The sequence below is a fragment of the Geotrypetes seraphini genome, chromosome 8 (assembly GCF_902459505.1).
Source record: "Geotrypetes seraphini chromosome 8, aGeoSer1.1, whole genome shotgun sequence".
In the NCBI taxonomy this organism is placed as follows: domain Eukaryota; kingdom Metazoa; phylum Chordata; class Amphibia; order Gymnophiona; family Dermophiidae; genus Geotrypetes; species Geotrypetes seraphini.
The window spans coordinates 193,342,253-193,364,980 of NC_047091.1; the positions used below are offsets into that span (position 1 = coordinate 193,342,253).

Here is a 22,728-nt window from a genome sequence, read left to right on the forward strand (position 1 = left end):
TTCCTCAACATTCGTAAGCTGAAAAAACATTTCTTAACCAGAGAGTTTATTTGATCCTTAAAAGTAAGAGAAGAATCAAAAAGTATTCCCAACATCTTAGAGCAGAACTCAATTTGTAGGGAGGCTCCAGAATCCAAAAGTACAGTGGAAGGAAGATGATCCAATTTTGGGCCTAACCACAGCATTTAGCTTCATCTGGACAGACATAGCCCAAGTTTGAAGATTAGAGATACAGTGATTTATTTTAAAAGATAAATTGGTACTATTTGGGTCAATCTCAATCAGTATAAAAATGTCATCCATATAAGTAAAAAGCGTTTCCCATGCTGAGAGCTTATAAATATTCAAAGTTGTCATATAAAGATTGAACAAAATTGGGGAAAGCAGAGAGTCCTGGGGAGCTCCGCAAGGAAGTTGCCAGGAATTAGACAGTTGGGATTTCAGGATACGCCTGAGATAGATTTGATCCAGTGGAGGTCAAATTCTTGCAAAGATATCTCATGCATGTTTATTAGGGGTACCTTGAAAACCTGACTGGGCTCAGATTAGACAAATTTGTCCCTGTCTCCACGGGCTCTATCTCCATCTCCATCAGTTCTGTCCCTGTCCCATCCCTGCAAGCTCTGTCCTCATCTGCACAAGCCTCAAACACTTATGAGTTTAAAGGGCAGATGAGGACAGAGCTTGTAGGACTGGGGCAGGGATAGCCATTGACCAAATCAGTTTGGCTAGTGGATTGATTGAGGTACACATTAAAGACCCTGGGGATAGTCAACAGTCTGTGGTTTTCAGCAACACATCACCACCACCACCATGTGATGGGGGTGGGGGCAATAGGCCGTTTACGGAGCTGAATAGCTGTTTCTGTTCATTGCCTTGAAAGAAATATTGGTTTTTTTGCTGCTGTTCAGCCTTGATGGCACTTTTATCCATTTATTTATATTCCACCTTTTGACTAAGTAGAATGCAAAACACATCTAAAAGTAACAAATGCTAAAATACAAAATACAGTAGACTGTTAAATGGAACTCAAGCAACCAGGAAAAAGAAAGTCAAAGAAATACTGTAATACAAATGAAAATCAAATCAGTTTCTGGTGGAAATTTCAGTGTAAACTTGGCACGCCACACTTGAGTATGCCCACGCAGGTACGTTAGATAGATCGTGAGCCCACCGGGACAGATAGGGAAAATGCTTGAGTACCTGATTGTAAAAACCGCTTAGATAACCTTGATAAGCGGTCTATCAAATCCTAATAAACTTGAAACTTGAAGCTTTGCCTACCAAATGTCCGGAACAGTTTATGGCATGGCATTGTATAGGGTATAGTATTAGTTAGGCCTATTTCTAATAGTAACTCTCAAGCAACCAGAAAATACATTGATCCAGCATCAATAGGTGCCAGTTAACTGAGAGTCTACTATTTACCAAAACAAACACATTCCTCTCTGCTCTTAGATCCCTAGACAACTTTTTACAAATAAAAATGCTTTAAGCTGTTTCCTACAACGCTGATGCATTGCAATCTGATTCCATTCGCTTGAAACCGCAACTGAAAATGCACGTCTAGTCTCTCCTTGGTGCTAGAATCATCAAAGATTTGGCACCAAGATCTAGTTTGTTTAAAGTGATAGAGAAATAATAAGGGGAACTAATTTTCAATGCCCTATGAATCAAAAGAAGATATGAATAGTCCTACTGGGTCAGACCAATGGTCCATCTAGCCCAGTCTCTTGTTTTCAGGTCACAAGCTTCTGCCAGAAACCCAAAGAATAGCAACATTCCAGAATCTTAAAGCAAGCATCATTCCGGAACCCCAAACTGTACCCATGTTCCATGTGGAATCCCCAAAGCGTAACATCATTCTAGAATCTCAGAGTAAGCAAGATTCTGGAACCCGAAATAGCAGACTATGGACTTTTCCTCCAGGGACTTGTCCAAACTTTTTAAAAAACCTATCTATCTACATTAACTGCTGTTACCACGTCCTCTGGCAACGAGTTCCAGAGTGAATGTTTTCTAATTCTTTGTTCCATCAGAAGCAAATTTAATTCCATAAGAACTAGGTTTATGCACTAAAAGTGTGAAATCCCTGTAATAAGATGGGCATCAGCATTTTATATGATTTGCAAGGCCCTAATGTTGGTTTTCAGAAGGCCTAAATATTAGGAATTACAATAGTCCAATTTAGCTACGACAGTGCCTGGCACTTCTGATCATTCTGGGCTTCAGTTTGTGCAAAACTCACAATTTAAAGAATGCAGCTTTCATTGCTCCTTATCACACCTACGCTTCAAATTTGATATACGATCTCAATTTCTTGGTCCTCTAATTTGATCTTATCTAGAATTTGCTATGATGGAGTTCTGCAAATTGCCATCAGCTCAGTCTACAACTGTCTGTGCGCCTCGGAAAAGTGCAATTAAACAACAACCAAAGAATTGCATGTCTATATCGAAGGTTTAGTGACTTCAAATGGCAGGTGGATATGAAATGAAATAGCCAAGCATCAGAGACCTTGAGGAACTCCCGTTTTAAGTGTCAGTGACATGAAGGAATGAGGAATCACCAGCAAACCCAAATGCCATCAATAGTATAATAAAATACCAAGCTTAACAGTGCCAATTGCAGCGGAGATGTCAAGTGAAAATCAGAAAGTGCCTGATGAATAGCAGAAATCAATAAAGACTGTCCCAGGACTCAGTAATAAATCTGAAGACTCAAAGCTGCGATTGGTCTTAAGCCCATCTACTAACAGCTCGCATAACCTATAACTTATGTTATATGCTGCAGGAAACAAGAAGAGTCAGCCAAGTGTTGTGGAGCCCTGAGCCATTTCTTGGTCATTCTTGTGGGGTCCGTTTTCAACCAGGGAGGCCACTGACTTACAGCACCAACTCTCTCTCTATTCAGCACCAAGCCACCTAGGTTGCGATGTATAATTAAATTCTTAAATTAAATTTATTAGGATTTTATATACCGCCTATCAAGGTTATCTAAGCAGTTTTTACAATCAGGTACTCAAGCATTTTCCCTCTCTGTCCCGGTGGGCTCACAATCTATTTAATGTACCTGGGGCTATGGAGGATTAAGTGACTTGCCCAGGGTCACAAGGAGCAGCGTGGGGTTTGAACCCACAACCCCAGGGTGCTGAGGTTGTAGATCCAACCACTGCGCCACACACTCCTCCTTTATCTGGGTAGTGTCTGAATATTGTTTATTCATTCATTTTTCAATATCATTCTTCCAGTGGGCTCACAATCTATCTCATGTACCTGGAGCAAGGGAGGGATTAAGTGACTTGTCCAGGGTCACAAGGAGCAGCGTGGGTCAGAACCCACAACCTCAGGGTGCCAAGGCTGCAGCTCCAACCCTGCGCCAAACTAGACACATTATGGTAGAAGATAGCACGGCAAACATCGTCTGATAGGGATGGCAAAACATAGTTAACAAAGCCTGGTAAGATATTAGATGACAACATGGCATGGTGAGAAATGGTCTGGTGAGCCTAGTATTACAAAGCATGAGTAGCCCAGAATGACACGGCTTGGCAAAATTGGTAAGGCAAGCGTGCGTGATGAAACGTAGCATAGAAGACGTAGAACAGCAGATGCGACATGAGAGACTGAAGCATGGCGTATGGTGGGATCTCTTGGAGAGAGGAAGTTGCTGTGGTTGTGTAGACTGGAAGGGCCATTTAGCCTTTATCTGCCATCATATTTCTATGTATGGCTAAAAGTGAATCCATTTTTACTCTTTTTTTTTTTTTTTTTAATAATTTTATAACAATTTTAACAAGAAAAAAACCCCCTTCTTGTTAATGCAACTCAGTAAAAATAACATTTTTAGGTATAAACAAATTAGGAACAATGAAATCCTTCCTTAGACCACAAAATTTGCTTTGAGAGATCAAACAATAATTTTCAATAATGAAAAAGAAACAAGAAATACAATGCATGGCTATAACATGATCTTCTTTCATTCTCAGCTGCAACTTAAGCAATTTTCTTCATTTCCAAAAAGGCCCTTAATTACTCTGCAGCGAAAAAAACATATTTAACATCTGCATGGGTAGGCTAATAGGAAAGTGGCCCCCAAAGCTTTTGTTTCCTGTCTTATTGAAAGAAATAGCCTCCTTCAAAATCTTTTCCAGAGAAAGGAAAATGGTAAAACCAGAGGACATAATTTGAGGTTGAGGGGTGGTAGATTCAAGAGCAATGTTAGGAAATTCTACTTTACGGAGAGGGTGGTGGATGCCTGGAATGTGCTCCCGAGAGAGGTGGTGGAGAGGAAAACGGTGATGGAGTTCAAAGAAGCGTGGGATGAACACAAAGGGTCTAGAATCAGAAAATAAGATTAAATATTGAACTAAGGCCAGTACTTGTATATGGCCGTTTGGGGGAGGATGGGTTGGAGAGGGCTTCAATGGCTGGGAGGGTGTAGATGGGCAGGAATCAGTTTTGACGGAGATTTCGGCAGTTGGAACCCAAGCACGGTACTGGGTAGAGCTTTGGATTTTTGCCCAGAGAAGGCTAAGAAGAAAAAATTTAAAAAATTTAAATTGAATCAGGTTGGGCTGACTGGATGGACCATTCGGGTCGTCATCTACTATGTTTCTTTCCTGTGTTGTTCATGTCACATCTTGGTATAACCAAACCTTTTTTCCATAGAAGAAATCTTTGGTATGATGGATGTAAAGTTTCATTATGGCGTTTAGATCTTGTTCAAAGATAAAGGAGATCTTGCGGAGGATTCTGTTATTGATTCCTCAAGAATAGCAGATATATTATTAACATCCAATGTAGAAGATTGACAACTGGCAATACCAGCTTCTTGATTCTTAGGTTTTCAAGAGGTAGGAAGATAATACACTTTATTAACAGGTGGTATATAGTCCGCGGAGTATGTAAGTATTTCTATCAGGTATTTTTTCAACATATCAAGAGGAGGTATTCCAACAATTTTTGGAAAGTTCAGAAAGCATAAGTTTAACCTCCGGTTATAATTTTCCCAATTTTCCATCTTCTTACGCAAGGCTAAGTTATCTTTAATTACCACATTTTTAAATTCCTGAAGTGACTGTAGTTCTGTCTGCCTTTAATTTCTAGTTTGGTTTGTTCTAAGGATTTTGCCAAGTCATCCATTTTCCCTCCCAGAGCATTTACCTCTCCAGACAATTTAGTAATCACTGTGTTCATACTAAATTTCTTCTAGGGGGTTTTGTACCCTCTTGAACGACCTGCATCGGCAATATTCTCCCCGCAGATGAGTTCTCCTTTGCGGGAACAGTTGTTGCAGCCTCGACAGTCAAAAGTCCCGCTCTCTCTGCAGTCAATCGCCGGATAAGGAGGAGCATCTGACAACAGGGGCGAGAGGGGAACTTCCTGCTCCAATAGAGAAGAGCTTCCTCCTCTCTCCTCTAACGTGGAGACCGTCCCCCCGGATCCTGACAGTGCAGCCACGGTGAACCGCTCGATGGTCGGCTGTACAAGCAGTGGCAGAATTGTAATGCCTTTCCTCTTATGCGGCATAACAAAAGTATAATCGCCAAAATGTGATTAAAGGAATATAATTCCAGCTGAAAGAATGGAAATAATCGTGCGAGCTCATGCTCTGCTCATGTCCATCTTTTACTCTTTTAAAAAGTACAAAGGTTAGGGTCACTCCATGAAATACTTTTAAATCAAATAGGGGGAAATATTTTTTACTCGAAGCATAGTTAAGCTCTGGAACTTGTTGCCAGAGGATGAGCTAACAGTGGTTACTGTAGCTGCATTTAAGAAAGGTTTGGACAAGTTCCTGGAGGAAAAGTCCATAGTCTGCAATTGAGACAGATGTAGGGGAAGCGACTGCTTGCCCTGGATCGGTAGAATGGAATGTTGCTACTATTTGGGTTTCTGCCAGGTACTGTAACCTGGACTAGCCACTGTTGGAAACAGGAAAGGGGGCTGAATGGCCCACTGGTCTGACTCAGGGCTGTTCTTATGCACTTATGAGCAGCATTTTATAAAGAAAAATATATGACAAGAAGTACACCCATGAAGAATATTGGTATGTAGACATACAGTAACATAGTAACATAGTAGATGACAGCAGATAAAGAGCCGAATGGTCCATCCAGTCTGCCCAACCTGATTCAATTTAAATTTTTTAATTTTTTTCTTAGGTATTTCTGGGCGAGAATCCAAAGCTTTACCCGGTACTGTGCTTGGGTTCCGACTGCCGAAATCTCTGTTAAGACTTACTCTAGCCCATCTACACCCTCCCAGCCATTGAAGCCCTCCCCAGCCCATCCTCCACCAAACGGCCATACACAGACACAGACCGTGCAAGTCTGCCCAGTAACTGGCCTTAGTTCAATTTTTAATCTTATTTTCTGATTCTAAATCCTCTGTGTTCATCCCATGCTTCTTTGACCTCAGTCACAGTTTTACTCTCCACCACCTCTCTCGGGAGCGCATTCCAGGCATCCACCCCCTCTCCGTAAAGTAGAATTTCCTAACATTGCCCCTGAATCTACCACCCCTCAACCTCAAATTATGTCCTCTGGTTTTACCATTTTCCTTTCTCTGGAAAAGATTTTGTTCTACGTTAATACCCTTCAATTATTTGAACATCTGAATCTTATCTCCCCTGTCTCTCCTTTCCTCTAGGGTATACATATTCAGGGCTTCCAGTCTCTCCTCATACGTCTTCTGGCGCAAGCCTCCTATCATTTTCGTCGCCCTTCTCTGGACTGCTTCAAGTCTTCTTATGTCCTTCGCCAGATACGGTCTCTAAAACTGAACACAATACTCCAAGTGGGGCCTTACCAATGACCTGTACAGGGGCATCAACACCTTCTTCCTTCTACTGGCTACGTCTCTCTTTATACAGCCCAGCGTCCTTCAGGAAGCAGCCACTGCCTTGTCACACTGTTTTTTCGCCTTTAGATCTTCGGACACTATAACCCCAAGGTCCCTCTCCCCATCCGTGCAAATCAGCTTCTCTCCTCCCAGCATATACGGTTCCTTCCTATTATTAATCCCCAAATGCATTACTCTGCATTTCTTTGTATTGAATTTTAGTTGCCAGGCATTAGACCATTCCTCTAACTTTTGCAGATCCTTTTTCATATTTTCCACTCCCTCTTTGGTGTCTACTCTGTTACAAATCTTGGTATCATCTGCAAAAAGGCACACTTTTCCCTCTAACCCTTCAGTAATGTCACTCACAAACATATTGAACAGGATCGGCCCCAGCACCGAACCCTTAGGACTCCACTACTCCACCTTTCCTTCCTCTGAGCGACTTCCATTAACCACCACCCTCTGGCATCTGTCCAACAGCCAGTTTCTAACCCAGTTCACCACTTTGGGTCCTAACTTCAGCCCTTCAAGTTTGTTCAACAGTCTCCTATGAGGAATTGTATCAAAGGCTTTGCTGAAATATAAGTAAATTACATCTAGCATATGTCTTCGATCCAGCTCTCTGGTTACCCAATCAAAAAATTCAATCAGGTTTGTTTGGCACGATTTACCTTTTGTAAAGCCATGTTGCCTCGGATCCTGTAACCCATTAGATTCAAGGAAGTACGCTATCCTTTCTTTCAGCAACACTTCCATTATTTTTCCAACAACTGAAGTGAGGCTCACCGGCCTGTAGTTTCCTGCTTCATCCCTGTGACCACTTTTATGAATAGGGACCACATCCGCTCTCCTCCAGTCCCCAGGAATCACTCCCGTCTCCAGAGATTTGTTGAACAAGTCTTTAATAGGGCTCGCCAGAACCTCTCTGAGCTCCCATAGTATCCTGGGATGGATCCCGTCTGGTCCCATTGCCTTGTCCACCTTCAGTTTTTCAAGTTGCTCATAAACACCCTCCTCCGTGAACAGCGCAGAATCTACTCCATTTTCTCATGTAACTTTGCCAGACAATCTCGGTCCTTCTCCAGGATTTTCTTCTGTGAACACAGAACAGAAGTATTTGTTTAGCACATTTGCTTTTTCCTCATCATTCTCCACATATCGGTTCCCAGCATCTTTTAGTTTAGCAATTCCATTTTTCATCTTCCTTCTTTCACTAATATATCCGAAAAAAAATTTTGTCTCCCTTGTTTACATTTTTAGCCATTTGTTCTTCCGCCTATGCTTTCGCCAGACATCTCTCTCTCTTGGCTTCTTTCAGTTTCACTCTGTAGTCATTTTTGCACTTCTCTTCTTGGGTTTTTTTATATTTCACGAACGCCAACTCTTTCGCCTTTATTTTCTCCATCACTAGTTTGGAGAACCATATCAGCTTCCTTTTTCTCTTGTTTTTATTGAGTTTCTTCATGTAAAGGTCCGTAGCTATTTGTATCGCTCCTTTCAGCTTAAGCCACTGTCTTTCCACTTCTCTTATGTCCTCCCATCCTAACAGGTCTTTCTTCAGGTACTCTCCCACTGCATTAAAAAGTCTGTACATTTGAAATCTAGGACTTTAAGTATCGTGCGGCCGCGCTCCACTTTAGCCGTTATATCAAACCAAACCGTTTGATGATTGCTACTTCCCAGGTGAGCACCCACTCGAACATTAGAGATACTCTCTCCATTTGTGAGGACCAGATCCAATATCAATTTTTCCCTTGTAGGTTCCGTCACCATTTGTCTGAGCAGAGCCTCTTGAAAGGCATCCACAGTCTCCCTACTTCTTTCCGATTCCGCAGACGGAACATTCCAGTCCATATCTGGCAGGTTGAAATCTCCCAATAGCAGAACCTCCTCTTTCCTTCCAAACTTTTGGATATCCACAATAAGATCCTTATCAATTTGCTGTGATTGAGGCGGAGGTCTATAGGCTTGGAATGCAAGTCCATGGGGGAGGGGGTAGGAGAGACTAGACAGGAAATGCCAGGAGGAGAGGAAAAGAAGCACAAGTCAGACTTTGGGGTGGGGGGAGTTGGATTATGCTGAGTCCAAAGTGGGTGGGCCTGTGGGTGACTTGTTTTTGTTTTTTTAAACCCGGAAAAACACCCCCAAATTCCCCTAAGTCTAAAAAACTGCCCAGACACCACTCTAAAAAGAGGACATGTCCAGGGAAACCCAGACGAATGGTAACCCTATCTGTCCTGGTCTCTCGCAATGATGCTGTGGGTAAAGGCTGAACAGTAATAAACTGACGCTGTAAAGCATTTGAGAAGAAAGATCTGCAGGAAAAGTTAGAATTCAAGTTAAGTGAGGAGCCCCGATCCTGAAGAAGGAGCATGAAAAAATGCTACTAGGAAAATCTTCCCCCCATTCTAAATAGGGCAGTAGCGGTAGAAACCCGACAACCCATATTTGTTGCATTGTTATCCGTTCTTTTGGGTTGTTGGGTTTCCATTGCTACTGCCCTATTTAGAATGGGGGAAAGATTTTCCTAGTAGCAAATAGTAAATTAGCATTGAATATTTATAGAAATGTTGATTTATAAAATATGAACCTCTGAAGAATTGAGACTATATGAAGTACTATGTGCATAACTCAAAGCAGCTGTCTGGGGATCCATTAAAAAAACGAAAATATTGTCTTAAGGGTTGACTTGGATTGATGTGAATAGTGAGTGAAAGTTAGTTAGCAGTGTGGTGACTGCTGACACCGTGGGATTGCTCTCATGATCTTGGGGATTGTGGAGCGGTGGGAGCCAGGGTCTTCCTGTACTCTTCTCACCCCTGCAGCGGACGTTGACGAAGACAGCACCGGAATTGCTCCCTGTGGTTAATTGTACCCAAAACTGACAGACGGTTGGGTGACCTCGAGGTACCCATGTTATGCAGACTGGAAATAAGACATGGAGGTTTCATGCAGTTCACGCTGTGTTGATGTAAGATTCCAGGGCTAAATGTCCACCTACAGGTACACACGAACGAGTCGTCTTTTAGATGAGCAGCCATTGATGTGGATGGACTGTGCATGGAAGGTCATCTTGAGGTCAGTCATCCCGATGAGTGTTGTTTTCTTGGAATGACATAGTTGGTGTTGTTTTGGGGGAGTCAGCAGAAGTGCACGTATCCATCTTTCCCTGTTTTGGAATGGTTGGCAATGACCTTCTTTGTATGTATGGCTATTTATTTTCATATCTTGGATTGAATACCTCCCATTCACTCGTTTTCTTGAATACAGAACTATTTTGCATTGAACATAAGAATTGCCACTGCTGGGTCAGACCAGTGGTCCATCATGCCCAGCAGTCCGCTTACGCGGTGGTCCTTTGGTTAAAGATCAGTGCCCTAACTGAGACTAGCCCTACCTGAGCACATTCCGGTTCAGCAGGAACTTGTCTAACTTTGTCTTGAATCCCTGGAGGGTGTTTTCCCCTATGACAGACTCCGGAAGAGCGTTCCAGTTTTCTACTACTCTCTGGGTGAAGAAGAACTTCCTTACGTTCATATCGAATCTATCACCTTTCAATTTTAGAGAGTGCCTTCTCGTTCTCCCTACCTTAGTGAGGGTGAACAACCTGTCCTTATCTACTAAGGCTATTTCCTTCAGTACCTTGAATGTTTCGATCATGTCCCCCCTCAATCTCCTTTGTTCGAGGGAGAAGAGGCCCAGCAGGGGTGAGAAGAGTACAGGAAGACCCTGGCTCCCACCGCTCCACAATCCCCAAGATCATGAGAGCAATCCCACGGTGTCAGCAGTCACCACACTGCTAACTAACTTTCACTCACTATTCACATCAATCCAAGTCAACCCTTAAGACAATATTTTCGTTTTTTTAATGGATCCTCAGACAGCTGCTTTGAGTTATGCACATAGTACTTCATATAGTCTCAATTCTTCAGAGGTTCATATTTTATAAATCAACATTTCTATAAATATTCAATGCTAATTTACTATTTGCTACTAGGAAAATCTTTCCCCCATTCTAAATAGGGCAGTAGCAATGGAAACCCAACAACCCAAAAGAACGGATAACAATGCAACAAATATGGGTTGTCGGGTTTCTACCGCTACTGCCCTATTTAGAATGGGGGAAAGATTTTCCTAGTAGCATTTTTTCATGCTCCTTCTTCAGGATCGGGGCTCCTCACTTAACTTGAATTCTAACTTTTCCTGCAGATCTTTCTTCTCAAATGCTTTACAGGGTCAGTTTATTACTGTTCAGCCTTTACCCACAGCATCATTGCGAGAGACCAGGACAGATAGGGTTATCATTCGTCTGGGTTTCCCTGGACATGTCCTCTTTTTAGAGTGGTGTCTGGGCAGTTTTTTAGACTTAGGGGAATTTGGGGGTGTTTTTCCGGGTTTAAAAAAACAAAAACAAGTCACCCACAGGCCCACCCACTTTGGGCTCAGCATAATCCAACTCCCCCCACCCCAAAGTCTGACTTGTGCTTCTTTTCCTCTCCTCCTGGCATTTCCTGTCTAGTCTCTCCTCCCCCCTCCCCCGTGGACTTGCCTTCCAAGCCTCAGATTCATTGCCTGAAGCATCAGCGATTGAGACACCTGCTGCCGGCCGGCTCCTGAGCTCTGCTCGCTGCCGCAATTTCTTATTCCCACATAGACAGGACGTGGCAGAGAGCAGAGTTCAGGAGTCGGCCGGCAGCAAGTATTTTGAGGAATGGAAGACCACATTGGAGGGGGGAGGGAAACAAATGAGAAATACCAAATCAACAGTGTAAGATGCTGCTTGGAGGGGGAGAAAGGAAGGAAACAGAGAGCTGGTAGGGAGATTGGAGGAGAGGAGGGGGTGGTGGAGTGGAGAGATCAGATGAGGGAGAGGAGAGAGACAGGCATGAGAAAGAAAGAATGTGTCAGCAGAGAACAGATGGAGAGAGGGACAAAGTGATGCTGGATCTGGTGTTGATGAAAGAGAAAGAGGGTGCTGCTGAGAGAAGGGACAACAAGCACAAGGGTAATGGGGACAAAGAGTGCAGATGTTGGGAGGGTGAGAAGAGAAAGATGCCAGACCATGGGGTAGGGTAGAAGGGAAAGATGGAAGGGGACAGAGATAGCAGACCTTGAGGGAGGAAAGGAGAGGAAAGAGATGCCAAACCATTGGGGGAGGGGGAGAAGAAGAGAGGAAGAGAGAGATAGGTGAAGATATGGAAGGGAAGGAGATAGAGATGCCAGACCATGGAATGGGGTGGGATGGGGAGTGAAGAAAGGAAAGGAGAGGAGAGACATGCCAGAGCATGGGGGGAGGGGCAGAAAAAGGAGAGAAAAATGAAGAGAGGGGTGAAGCTGGAATGAATCATGTAAAAAGGAGAGGGGGTAAAGGCTGGATGGAAGATGCATAGAAAAAGGTCAGATGACATATGGAAGGGGAGAGAGGGCACACAGTGGATGGATGGGGCAGAAAAAGAGGGTAGGAAGGAAGAGAATGAAGAGAAGATTAGGAAAGCAGAAACCAGTGACGACAAAGGTGAATTTTTTTTTTTTTTTAATTTAGCTTTAGAACACCGCCGTCTGCCTTATATTTGGCTTAAACAAAAGGGAGCACATCACCCCTTTCTACCATAAACTGCACTGGCTGCCATTTGAATCCAGAGTCATATTCAAGTTTGCATGCCTCTGCTACAAAATTGTATTTGGCCTATCCCCAAGCTACCTCAACCCTCACTTCAAGCTAAATCACAACAATAAGAACTCTCGCAGAATTCATCTATTCGCCTTCCCCTCCCTAAAATTATGTTGTTTCAAAAGGTTCCTTAACAAAACCTTCTCCTTCCAGGCAGCTAAATTAAACTCATGGCTAGCCCAAATTGTACTCGACGCCCCCACCTACCTTGACTTCAGAAAAAAATTCAAAACTCACTTATTCCACGGACAGAACCCTTAACACACCCTCACACCTCTTCAACTCCCATCAATACATGTGAACCCCCTCCTTCCCTCTTATCGTACCCTCCAAACCTATTAACTGAAATGACCGGTATATTCCTGAAAATAAAATATTACCTTCCTATTGTACATTCTTGTACATTCCTTGTACATTATTGTATATTCCTTGTACATTCTTGTATATTCCTATCAACTTCAATGACCTCTACATTCCTAAAATGTTAATTCCAATGATCTCATCGTTTGTAATCTTAATTAATTGCTGTGAACCGCCTAGAACTCTCTGAGTATGGCGGTATACAAAATAAAATTATTATTATTATTATTAAAGTAGTATTGTAGCTGTTTATATAGAGGGGGGGGGTGGCAAAATGATTGGCCCTGGGTGTCACTGCAGTCACCTGATCTACTGGCGCGTGCATATGGCTCAGTTTATGGGAGGCTGGAGGCGGGAGCCATGTGTCGTCTTTTTTTGTCTTCATAAATATGATAACCCTAAGGATAACACTCGCTGGGAAAAGCAGTGCATTAGGGTACAAATGTACAAAGGAGATGCCAAGATGCCTCAGGCCTGTCTGCCCACATCCTAATATAACTGCTCTGGCCTGTATTTTCAGTACTAAATAAGCTTAAATAAAGGTTCCCACATACCCGTTTACAATGAGCTGTACTGCCTGAAAAGTCTGAACACAGTAGCTCAATTTTTTTTCTCACTCACTAGATATGACACAATTTCTGTGCAAACTAGATGCACATCTCCTTACGAGAGGCATAGAGGGATATGGGTGACTAGAATTACGCCAGGTGTACACCTGGCTGGGCCTCCGCGTGTGCGGATTGCCGGACTTGATGGACCAATGGTCTGATCCGGAGATGGCAGTTCTTATGTTCTTATGGAAGCCAATTCTGACAAAATCCAACAGACACAATCAACCTTCAAGAAAACCCCATCCACCCAGAAATCTGATAGACTGTTCAACGATCACCTACAAAAGCATCCCCCCCCAGTTGGGGAAAAAGGCCATTTCCCAAGCCAAAAACAACAACCCATAACACCCATCCACAACCAAGAAGCCTCCTCCATCCAAAATGCACCCACAATCCCAATACAACTTACACATCAATAGCCTGTGCATATATGAACATAAGATCGATAAGCCCAAAGGCAGACCTCATTAAGGACTGGATAATCAAAGAACAACTAGGCTATCTATTCCTAGCTGAAACCTGGTTAACATCTGACTCAGACCCTTGCATAACAGAATTCTGCTCTAAGGGATACAAAGTAGAGCTTATCTGCAGAGAAAAAAAAGGGAGGGGGAGGATTGGCAATTCTAGCCAAAAACAATCTCAACATAAAGATCCTAGACAAACACACAACACCCGATCTAGATCTACTAGCCTGCCAACTATCTGGCGATACACTCAAAGACACCATAACTTGAATTCTCTGCTATATAGCACCAGGAAAATGGAGCACTACAAAACACATGCTTGAAGACTTCATCTTCCAGAATTCACTAACATCAACTTACAACCTACTACTAGGAGACATTAACCACCACCTCGAAGACCATACCTCCAATCAAACAGAAAGCCTACTCGCCTACCTCAAAACGCTATCCTACCAAATACTCAACCCCCAACCCACTCACGAAAAAGGCCATCAACTAGATATTGCTGCATTCATGACCCAACAACCACAAACACCTGAAATCCACATCTCAAACGGATCATGGATTCCCTCACTCTGGTCAGACCATTAGAAATATACCTTCAACATCAACTGGGCTCAATGCAATTATAAACACAAACCCCACAAATCCCCCATCAAAACCCGTCCAAAAATCGAACCAACCACTTTCTGGGACAAAGCAGATCTCGCAATCGACTCCATAGACCCCAAAGAATTCATAGCACAATGGCAAACATTAAGCGAAACAATACTAAATGAGCTAGCTCCAATAAAATCAAAACACAAAATCTGCAGACAATCAGACAAATGGTTCGACCCTGAACTGCTCCAACTCAAAAGGCACTGCAGACAAATGGAAAGAAACTGGAAAAAAAAGAACCAAGAACAATCCAAAATAGCATGGAGAAGTCTAATCAAACAATACAAGACCAAACTCAAAGAAAAAAAGAAAAGATTACTACTCCAAGCTGGTAGGCATGGAGTCCATAGATTCAAAAAAACTTTTCAATCTAGTAAAAAACCTCACCAACACCAAACCTTACCTAGCAGCACAAGGAAAGCACCCTCCAACAGCCACTCAACTCGCAGACCACTTCAAAAACAAGATTACAACAATCAGGACTATCTTCAATAACACACACACCCTCCTCGACGAGATAACAACAAATCCTCCAATAGGAGAAGCCATTGCAGCAGACAGGACCTGGACCGAATTCCCTGCAGTAAACTGGACAGACATGAATCGACTCTACAAAAAATACAGTCATGCCTCATGCGACCTGAACTATTGTGCCGCGTATCTAATAACCAATGCCACCCCCAAATTTAGGGCCAACCTCATGCAATGGATCCAAATTACACTCACTGAAGGTCAATTCCCGCAGCACCTAGGAGAAATCATAATCACTCCAATTGTGAAGGACCACAAAGGCCTTATAGATAACCCCACTAACTATAGACCCATCGCCTCAATACCAATATATGTCAAACTTATAGAAGGACTAATTGCACAATTCCTCACAAATTACCTGGAAGACCACAATCTTCTCCACCCCTCTCAATCGGGATTCAGATCCAACCACAGCACGGAGACTTTACTAGTAACTCTACTAGACACAGCCCGACAGCACCTCAGCAAAGGCAGAAGGATGCTGATAATTCAACTCGATCTATCTGCAGCATTCGATCTGGTCGACCACACCATCCTACTACAGACACTAGAAGCCATAGGGATCTCAGGCAGGGTATACAATTGGTTCGAAGGATTCCTTAAATACAGATCTTATAGAGTAAAGTCAAACAATCTTAAATCAGAACCATGGTCCAACCCCTGTGGAGTTCCTCAAGGATCACCTCTCTCACTTACTCTCTTCAACCTCTTCTTATCTTCCCTTGGGTCTACCCTAGACAATCTGAATGTAACTTCATTTAGCTACGCTGATGACATCACCATACTCCTACCCTTTGATGCTCCTGACCCAACTTCTACAGAAAAATTGGAAAAAACCCTTCAAGCAGTAGAAAAATGGATGGCAGATCACAAATTGAAGCTGAACATTGACAAAACAAAATTTCTACTACTTGAAAAGGATAAGAATCCCTCCATCACAGAACTAGAAATAAACGCCTCCAAATACCCTATACAACCTACCTTAAACTCCTAGGAGTAACAATAGACAGATGCTGCACAATGCAGGCCCAAATCAACAAGACTACCCAGAAAGCATTTCTAACCATGCGCAATTTAAGAAAAATCAGAAAATTCTTTGACAAAGAGCAATATAGGCTAGTAGTCCAATCCCTAGTACTAGGTCTATTGGACTACTGCAACATACTCTATCTGCCTTGCCCTGCAACAATGATAAAACAACTACAGACAATTCAAAACACTGCACTCAGATTAATCTACTCACTGAGAAAATTTGACCACGTCACCGCGGCCTACCTGGACTCACACTGGTTGCCAATGCAAGCACAAATTCAATTCAAACTATACTATTATTCAAACTATTCTATTATTCAAAGCAATAAATGGCACAGCCCCCAATTACCTAAACAACTGCCTGTACCACTAGGCAAAGAAGAACTAAGACCCTTTTACCTACCCCCCACTCAAAGGCACCCAGCGCAAGAAGATATTTGACAGTCTGCTGGCGACTCATGCAGGAAAACTGGACCACACTATCTCCAACCTGCTGATAACAACAAACGACTACAAATATTTTCGCAAAGAAATCAAAACTCACCTATTCAAAAAATTTATACAGATGGCTTAACCCCAACCGAACCCCCCTCAACGCAACTCCCCTCTCCTCCCCCCTTCGCCAGTTCCCTTCTCTTTAGCCTCAAGCATGTCAACTGCTTCCCTAACGGTATATATACTGGATCTGCACTATTTCCTATTTGTACAGCATCTTGTAGCTCTTGAAATATACAGCTCCATTATTCTTGTAACTTCTCCTGGAAATGACCAGAATTCTCTCTGTAATTATCCTGGAAATGTCCAGTTGTCTCTTTTGTAATCCGCCCAGAACTGCAAGGTTGAGGCGGAATAGAAATCAGTAATGTAATGTAATGTAATTTAACTTTTGGATACATTTTCAAGACTACAGTAAAAGTCCAAAACACAGTATCTCATCTACAGTGGGAGATATTTAAGCCAGAACCAGTACTGTATTCGTTTTGGTCAAGACTTACATCAGGTTTGGGGCTTTTCTCATATTTACATTCTCAACAGTTATCGTGTTAAGGCTTTTCAGGGCTACAGATTGCAATGCAGAGAAAAAACACATTTCACTGACAGATGCAATTACAGGGTGCTTTGTATGGGCTACACCATACGCTCTCATTGAAAATTCATCTTTAAGGTACTTCAGACAAGTTCCCTCCCTCTCTGAAGTCCGTTTATCATTCATACACTGTGTACATTTGGATTTTGGGCACAGAAGGGTTAAGCACAGTGGCTTCTGTGGTCCAACATCTGCAAGTTCAGCAAAGCTATACTTCCCCAAAAAACAGCTGGGAAACACATACATACATGCCTGTACATAAACATCAAAACATCTGCATATGTAGCAAAAACGGTTACACACACACCAGTCCATGACATGCTTCAAAACAAGTGGCATTTGAACATAGAACTGTGGCTGAAAATCCATCTCATCAGCTCAAGTTCTCCTCCTATAGTGAAGGAGGGCGGATCTAGAAATAACCCAGATGTGTTCTATGCCCAAACTACATGAATAACGACAGCAGCAGTGACCACTGCTGACGACACGGAAGCAGGTCTATAACTGGAGCCTTTAGTCAGGCGTCCAGGGGGCGCCACCAGAGCCTACTTCCTGTTATAGACTGCTGGCATAACCGGATATGAACGCATTATTATGCCAGCCATAGAGGTAGTGTACATATGAGAAGTTTTCTGTAAGGTACATGCAATACGCGCTACGTAAATTAAGTAGTTGTTTGCAGAATAGCCCTTAATTGCAAGGCTAGGATTTGCTCACATTTTAAAAATTGACATGTAAGTGCCAAGTTTATACAATTACCCTGATCATGGCACAATTCTGAGGCCAGCGTTTTAACTTATTCCAGTCGCTGGTGCTGCCACTGAATAATCGACCCCTGTGTATATAACACACAAATAAATCTTGAAACAGTAAACGTAAGGCACCCAACAATTAATGTATACCCAAACGAACAGCAACACCCAAAAAGCAGACATGAATACTGCTGAATTTCAAGCGGTCTCTCATGCTCTCAAACTATTTGTACTTCTGATGAGGGCTGGCCCCGTTCAGGCGCCACAATCCCGCGCCATGAGAGCAAATTCTGTACGGACACCAGAATAATCCAGCACTGGCGCACCGACCTTTGATCTGGTGAATGGCGGTCGTGCTACTGGCCCTGCCCCGGCCATGTGAACACTCCCCCAACTTGCATTTCTAGGCTATGCCGCTTAAACACACCCTTACAGAATAGTGATTAGTCCCTCTAATGCCAATTACACACGTGAAAGGGTTGGTATTCTCCACATTTACCACCTTGACTTGGTTACAGTACAACGAAATTCACAATCAGGAGAATTCCCAGATTCTCTCTCTCTCTCGTGCCCTCAGGCTGTCTCTGGCTGTCTCCTGTGCTCTCACTTTCTGTCACATGAGGGAAGAGAAGGCTGAGACTCAATCTTTTCTTTTTCCCCAAATGTCCCTCCTAATAGGTTTCAAATGTTGGCACAGCCACGCAAGCGCACACGCACTCACAGGACAGACCCCTCTGCTTTCATGCAGACATACTTAGCACAGGCGTGTTTGCATGACATACACACAGAGCACAAGCCATCCTCAAAGGCATCCCAACCACAGCCTCACCGATATTTTGTCCAACACATCAGCGGTTAGAGAGGCTTGGGAACAGGCTGGGGATTGGCCCTTTCAATGTCCTTGTTCTGGTTACTTAAACACCACATATCAGGATGGTGAAGTCTCCTTTTCTTGTGAATAACTCATGTCATCATTGGATTAAAAACACAAACTCTTCCCCACCTCCCCAACCAGAGCCCAAGGCTGTACAGCCCTAGTGATGCCACACACAGGACCCCAGGGCTGCAAAGGAGAGAACGCATTGTACAAACACATTGCCATTGAAAACTACAGAGTAAATGAAAACATTTCTTTCCTTACCCAGGAGATCTGCAGACATTCCTTCCTCTAGGGTTCAGTTCCTGGCCCTTTCCAAAGTTCAGGCAAAGCAAGAGCAGCAAAAGCCACAGTGAGGACCCGAAGATCTCCCAGAGAAAAATGCATTTCCTTGTGCCTTGCTTCATCCCCATCACGTCCCAGTGACTGCCACAAATTCGGCTTAATTCCTGACTTTTCAGCACTAAAAGAAAAGCTTTGACGTAGGCTATCGCAAAAGTAATGTGTGGCAAAGCTCTTGCAAAAGTACAGGGAGCAGAACAGTGGACCAGCCCCCTGATGGACCCCCGAGGAATCCTGCAAAGAAAGTTTACAAGCCCCACACTCTGGACTGCGACTCCAAACTCTGCCAGCTGCAAGCGATAAATCCACCCCCCAAGCAGTCTCAAATCTGTTATTCCGTTACTCCAACAAGTACCACATCCCAAATGTTTGTTGCCCTTAATTTGTGCAAAAGAGCAGGATGAGTGAGCAGCTGCTGGATGTGACTGTGCAAAGAGAGAGAGAGCAGCCTGGGCCGGAAACAGCACTCAGCTCCCCTCTCTCCTTGGCACAGAGTTCTCCCTCCCTCTCCCAGCATCAGTGGCAGAAGGAAATTCCACATTTGTTACCCTGGGCTTGGGCCAGGCTCAGGGGACCCTTGGAAAAGCACTTCAGACTTCCCTGAACTGACTGTTTCAGAAGAGGGAGGCAGATCTGAGGCTAATCTAAGCCAGAGTGCCTTAACCTTCAATTCTTACTGTGGATGGGGTGGGAGTACGTTGAAAAGCAATGGAGCACCTAGAAGCAGGGTTGCAATTTCAGATCAAGTGAGGCTCTAGTCCACAAACAATATATAAACTAGGGATAAGTTGTAGAAAGAAAGGAAAGGGATTTAAGCTGACACCTTTCTCAGTTTTAGATGAAGGTATAGCCAGGTCCTAGTCCTGGAGGGCTTACAAGTTGTACCCAAGGCAATAGAGGGTTAAGTGATTTGATCAAGTTCTCTTATAAGATGCCTCAAGGAAATAAGGCTTCAAAGCTGATCCAGCTCATATTCTAAAAACTGAGGGGTCAATATTTGGCTAAAGGCTTTCAATGCTTTTTTTTAAATGGACCTGGATTGTGGTAGCACAGAGACATGGCCAGGTTTGGAACTCTCAAATAAAGCACGGATTTTCTACATTTTTTCATGCTGGATCCTTGGAGCCTTGTCCCCAAGAGGCTGTGCAATTCAGTGTACTCCGTCAAACATTACAAAGACTAGGGGACACTCGAAGTTACAGGGAAATACTTTTAAAACCAATAGGAGGAAATTTGTTTTCACTCAAAGAATAGTTAAGTTCTGGAATGCATTGTCAGAGGTTGTGGTATGAGCAGATAGCGTAGCTGGTTTTAAGAAAGGTTTGGACAATTTCCTGGAGGAAAAGTGCATAGTCTTTTGAGAAAGACATGGGGGAAGCCACTGCTTGCCCTGGATCCTTGGGTTTTGGCCAGGTACTAGTGACCTGGATTGGCCACCGTGAGAACGGGCTACTGGGCTGAATGGACCATTGGTCTGACCTAGTAAGGCTATTCTTATGTTCTTATCTCAGCCTGTCCCGGACTTGGCTTCCACAATCACTTTCCTTAACTCCAAGACTCCGGTAATCGACACTCCCTCTTCTCAACCTAAGGTTCAAAGGAAACATCTCCTACCTCTCTGAAGCCTCTGCTTTAGGCAAATATAAAAGGGTATCAATGTCCATCGAAAGCCACTCCTCATGCCAGGGCTCTCCCCAGTGCTGCAGCCACCAGGAACACCCTGGGAGGATTCCTTCACTCAGGGCCTCCAAGGGCATTTAACTACCTTCCTATGCGAGACCCACCCCTCTGACTTAGGAGGTTAACGCCACTTGAATACTGGCGAGGGAATGTTCATAGGGACAGCTGCTGCTAAACCACTCCGACCCTCAGACGGATATTCAGTACCGGACTTTGGTGGTCCTTAGACGCTGTCTGGGTAGAGTCCTAGTACTTGCCTAGATAAATGAACAAAGTTAGGGCTGCTTTTATGGTCCTACACAAGTACTAGCATGATCATCTACAGTGTGGATATAATTCCCAGCTCCTCCCCCCCCCCCCCAGTGAGTGCCAGGGTGGTCAGAGCAGTATTGTCCGACTATCTTCTCCCAAGCCACTCAGCATGACTTCACAGGGCTGGAGCCTCTCCTGCTGGGTTAAATTGCTTTGAATAATCAGCCCTGGAAAATTATGTTGGTACCTTTGTCTGATCCTTTATTTATCCTTGTAGGTTGGTTCTGCACTTTCCATCATATCCTCAGCAAACTCAAATTAAACACATCTTAAACCAAAATCCTTTGGTTCCCCATTACCTCACAAAGAGCTCCCCACACCCGACTCCAAATGTAGATAAAACATCCAGAGTACTCCTCTCTTTCCTACATACCAGAAGTCTCCAACTTACGGAAGAAAGCCTTTCACAGTATGAAACTACGAAGGCTGATCAGATCCTTCTTCTATGAACAACACTTTGTGGTTCTGCTGATCATATCACAATTGGATTACTGCAATGGGCCTATGGATTAATTACATGGGCCTATGTTCCTCACAACTACTCAGGTTACAAATGATTCAAGATATGGCTATAGACTAATCTTCAGATTAAAGAAATATGATTCAATATCCAAATATTTCTACAAACTTCAATAGCTCCCCTTTACCTCTCGAATATCATTCAAGTTTTCCTGCATTGTGTACCACATACTACACACTAATTCATCTGAAGCACCAATCCACTTTTTCTCCGACTCACACTTATCCAGAATCAATGACACTTCACACTGCTCTTTACATCATCCAAAGGAGTCAAATATAAAGGAATATTTAATTCTCTGTTCACTTACATTGCTACTAAAACTTGGAACAGCCTACCAATAATCATTATGATGGAACCAAGCTACCTCCAATGCTCTGAAAAATGACCACACATATACCTCTGAGATCACAATCAACAAAAAACTACCTTACAACCCAACCAATACACAGACGAATGTATACTCAAGTGAATGCATAAACCGAAATCCATCAAAGATAGAGCTTCTCCAAACAATGGAATCTTAACATATTAAGAATCTTAAAACCTAAAAACAGAACTTCTCCCTCAACCTGAAAAATGATGACTGACTTAGCTCTTGGATTCTAGTCGTCGGCCACCTAAGACATGGCTGATCACATATCAATCACGCCACGGCACCGTTTATAGAATCATGACTTCGTGAAAGGTAGGTGCCGAAAACGTAGACCAGGGTTATCAAGGCCTACATTTCCAGCATGAATCATGGCTAGAGGCACTTTATAATGTCTAATGTACTTCTGGCATTAGCTACACCTACAGTGGCGTTAGGCATCGTAAAGCACCTCTATAGCTGCGATGCAGATGCCAACTTTTTTTTAACACTTTTATTTTTGGGGGTTGTTCTCCACTTAAGTTAGGCTCCAGTAGGGCATCTATCTTAAGGTGTCATTTATAGAATATAAGCCTTAATGTAAATGGGATTGGGATATTACTACA

The 22,728-nt window shown here is 43.2% G+C and overlaps 1 protein-coding gene across 1 annotated transcript in view; it reads right to left on the bottom strand.

Annotated features, from left to right (window-relative positions):
* SCARF2 (scavenger receptor class F member 2) overlaps window positions 1-19,591 on the bottom strand; it is a 188,018-nt gene extending 168,427 nt beyond the window's left edge. The window contains exon 1 of the mRNA XM_033953915.1: window positions 19,161-19,591. Within this exon, the coding sequence (XP_033809806.1) occupies window positions 19,161-19,309 (149 nt within the window). The 5' untranslated portion in view covers window positions 19,310-19,591. The remainder of the gene's footprint in view (window positions 1-19,160) is intronic.
* Window positions 19,592-22,728: the final 3,137 nt, after the last annotated feature.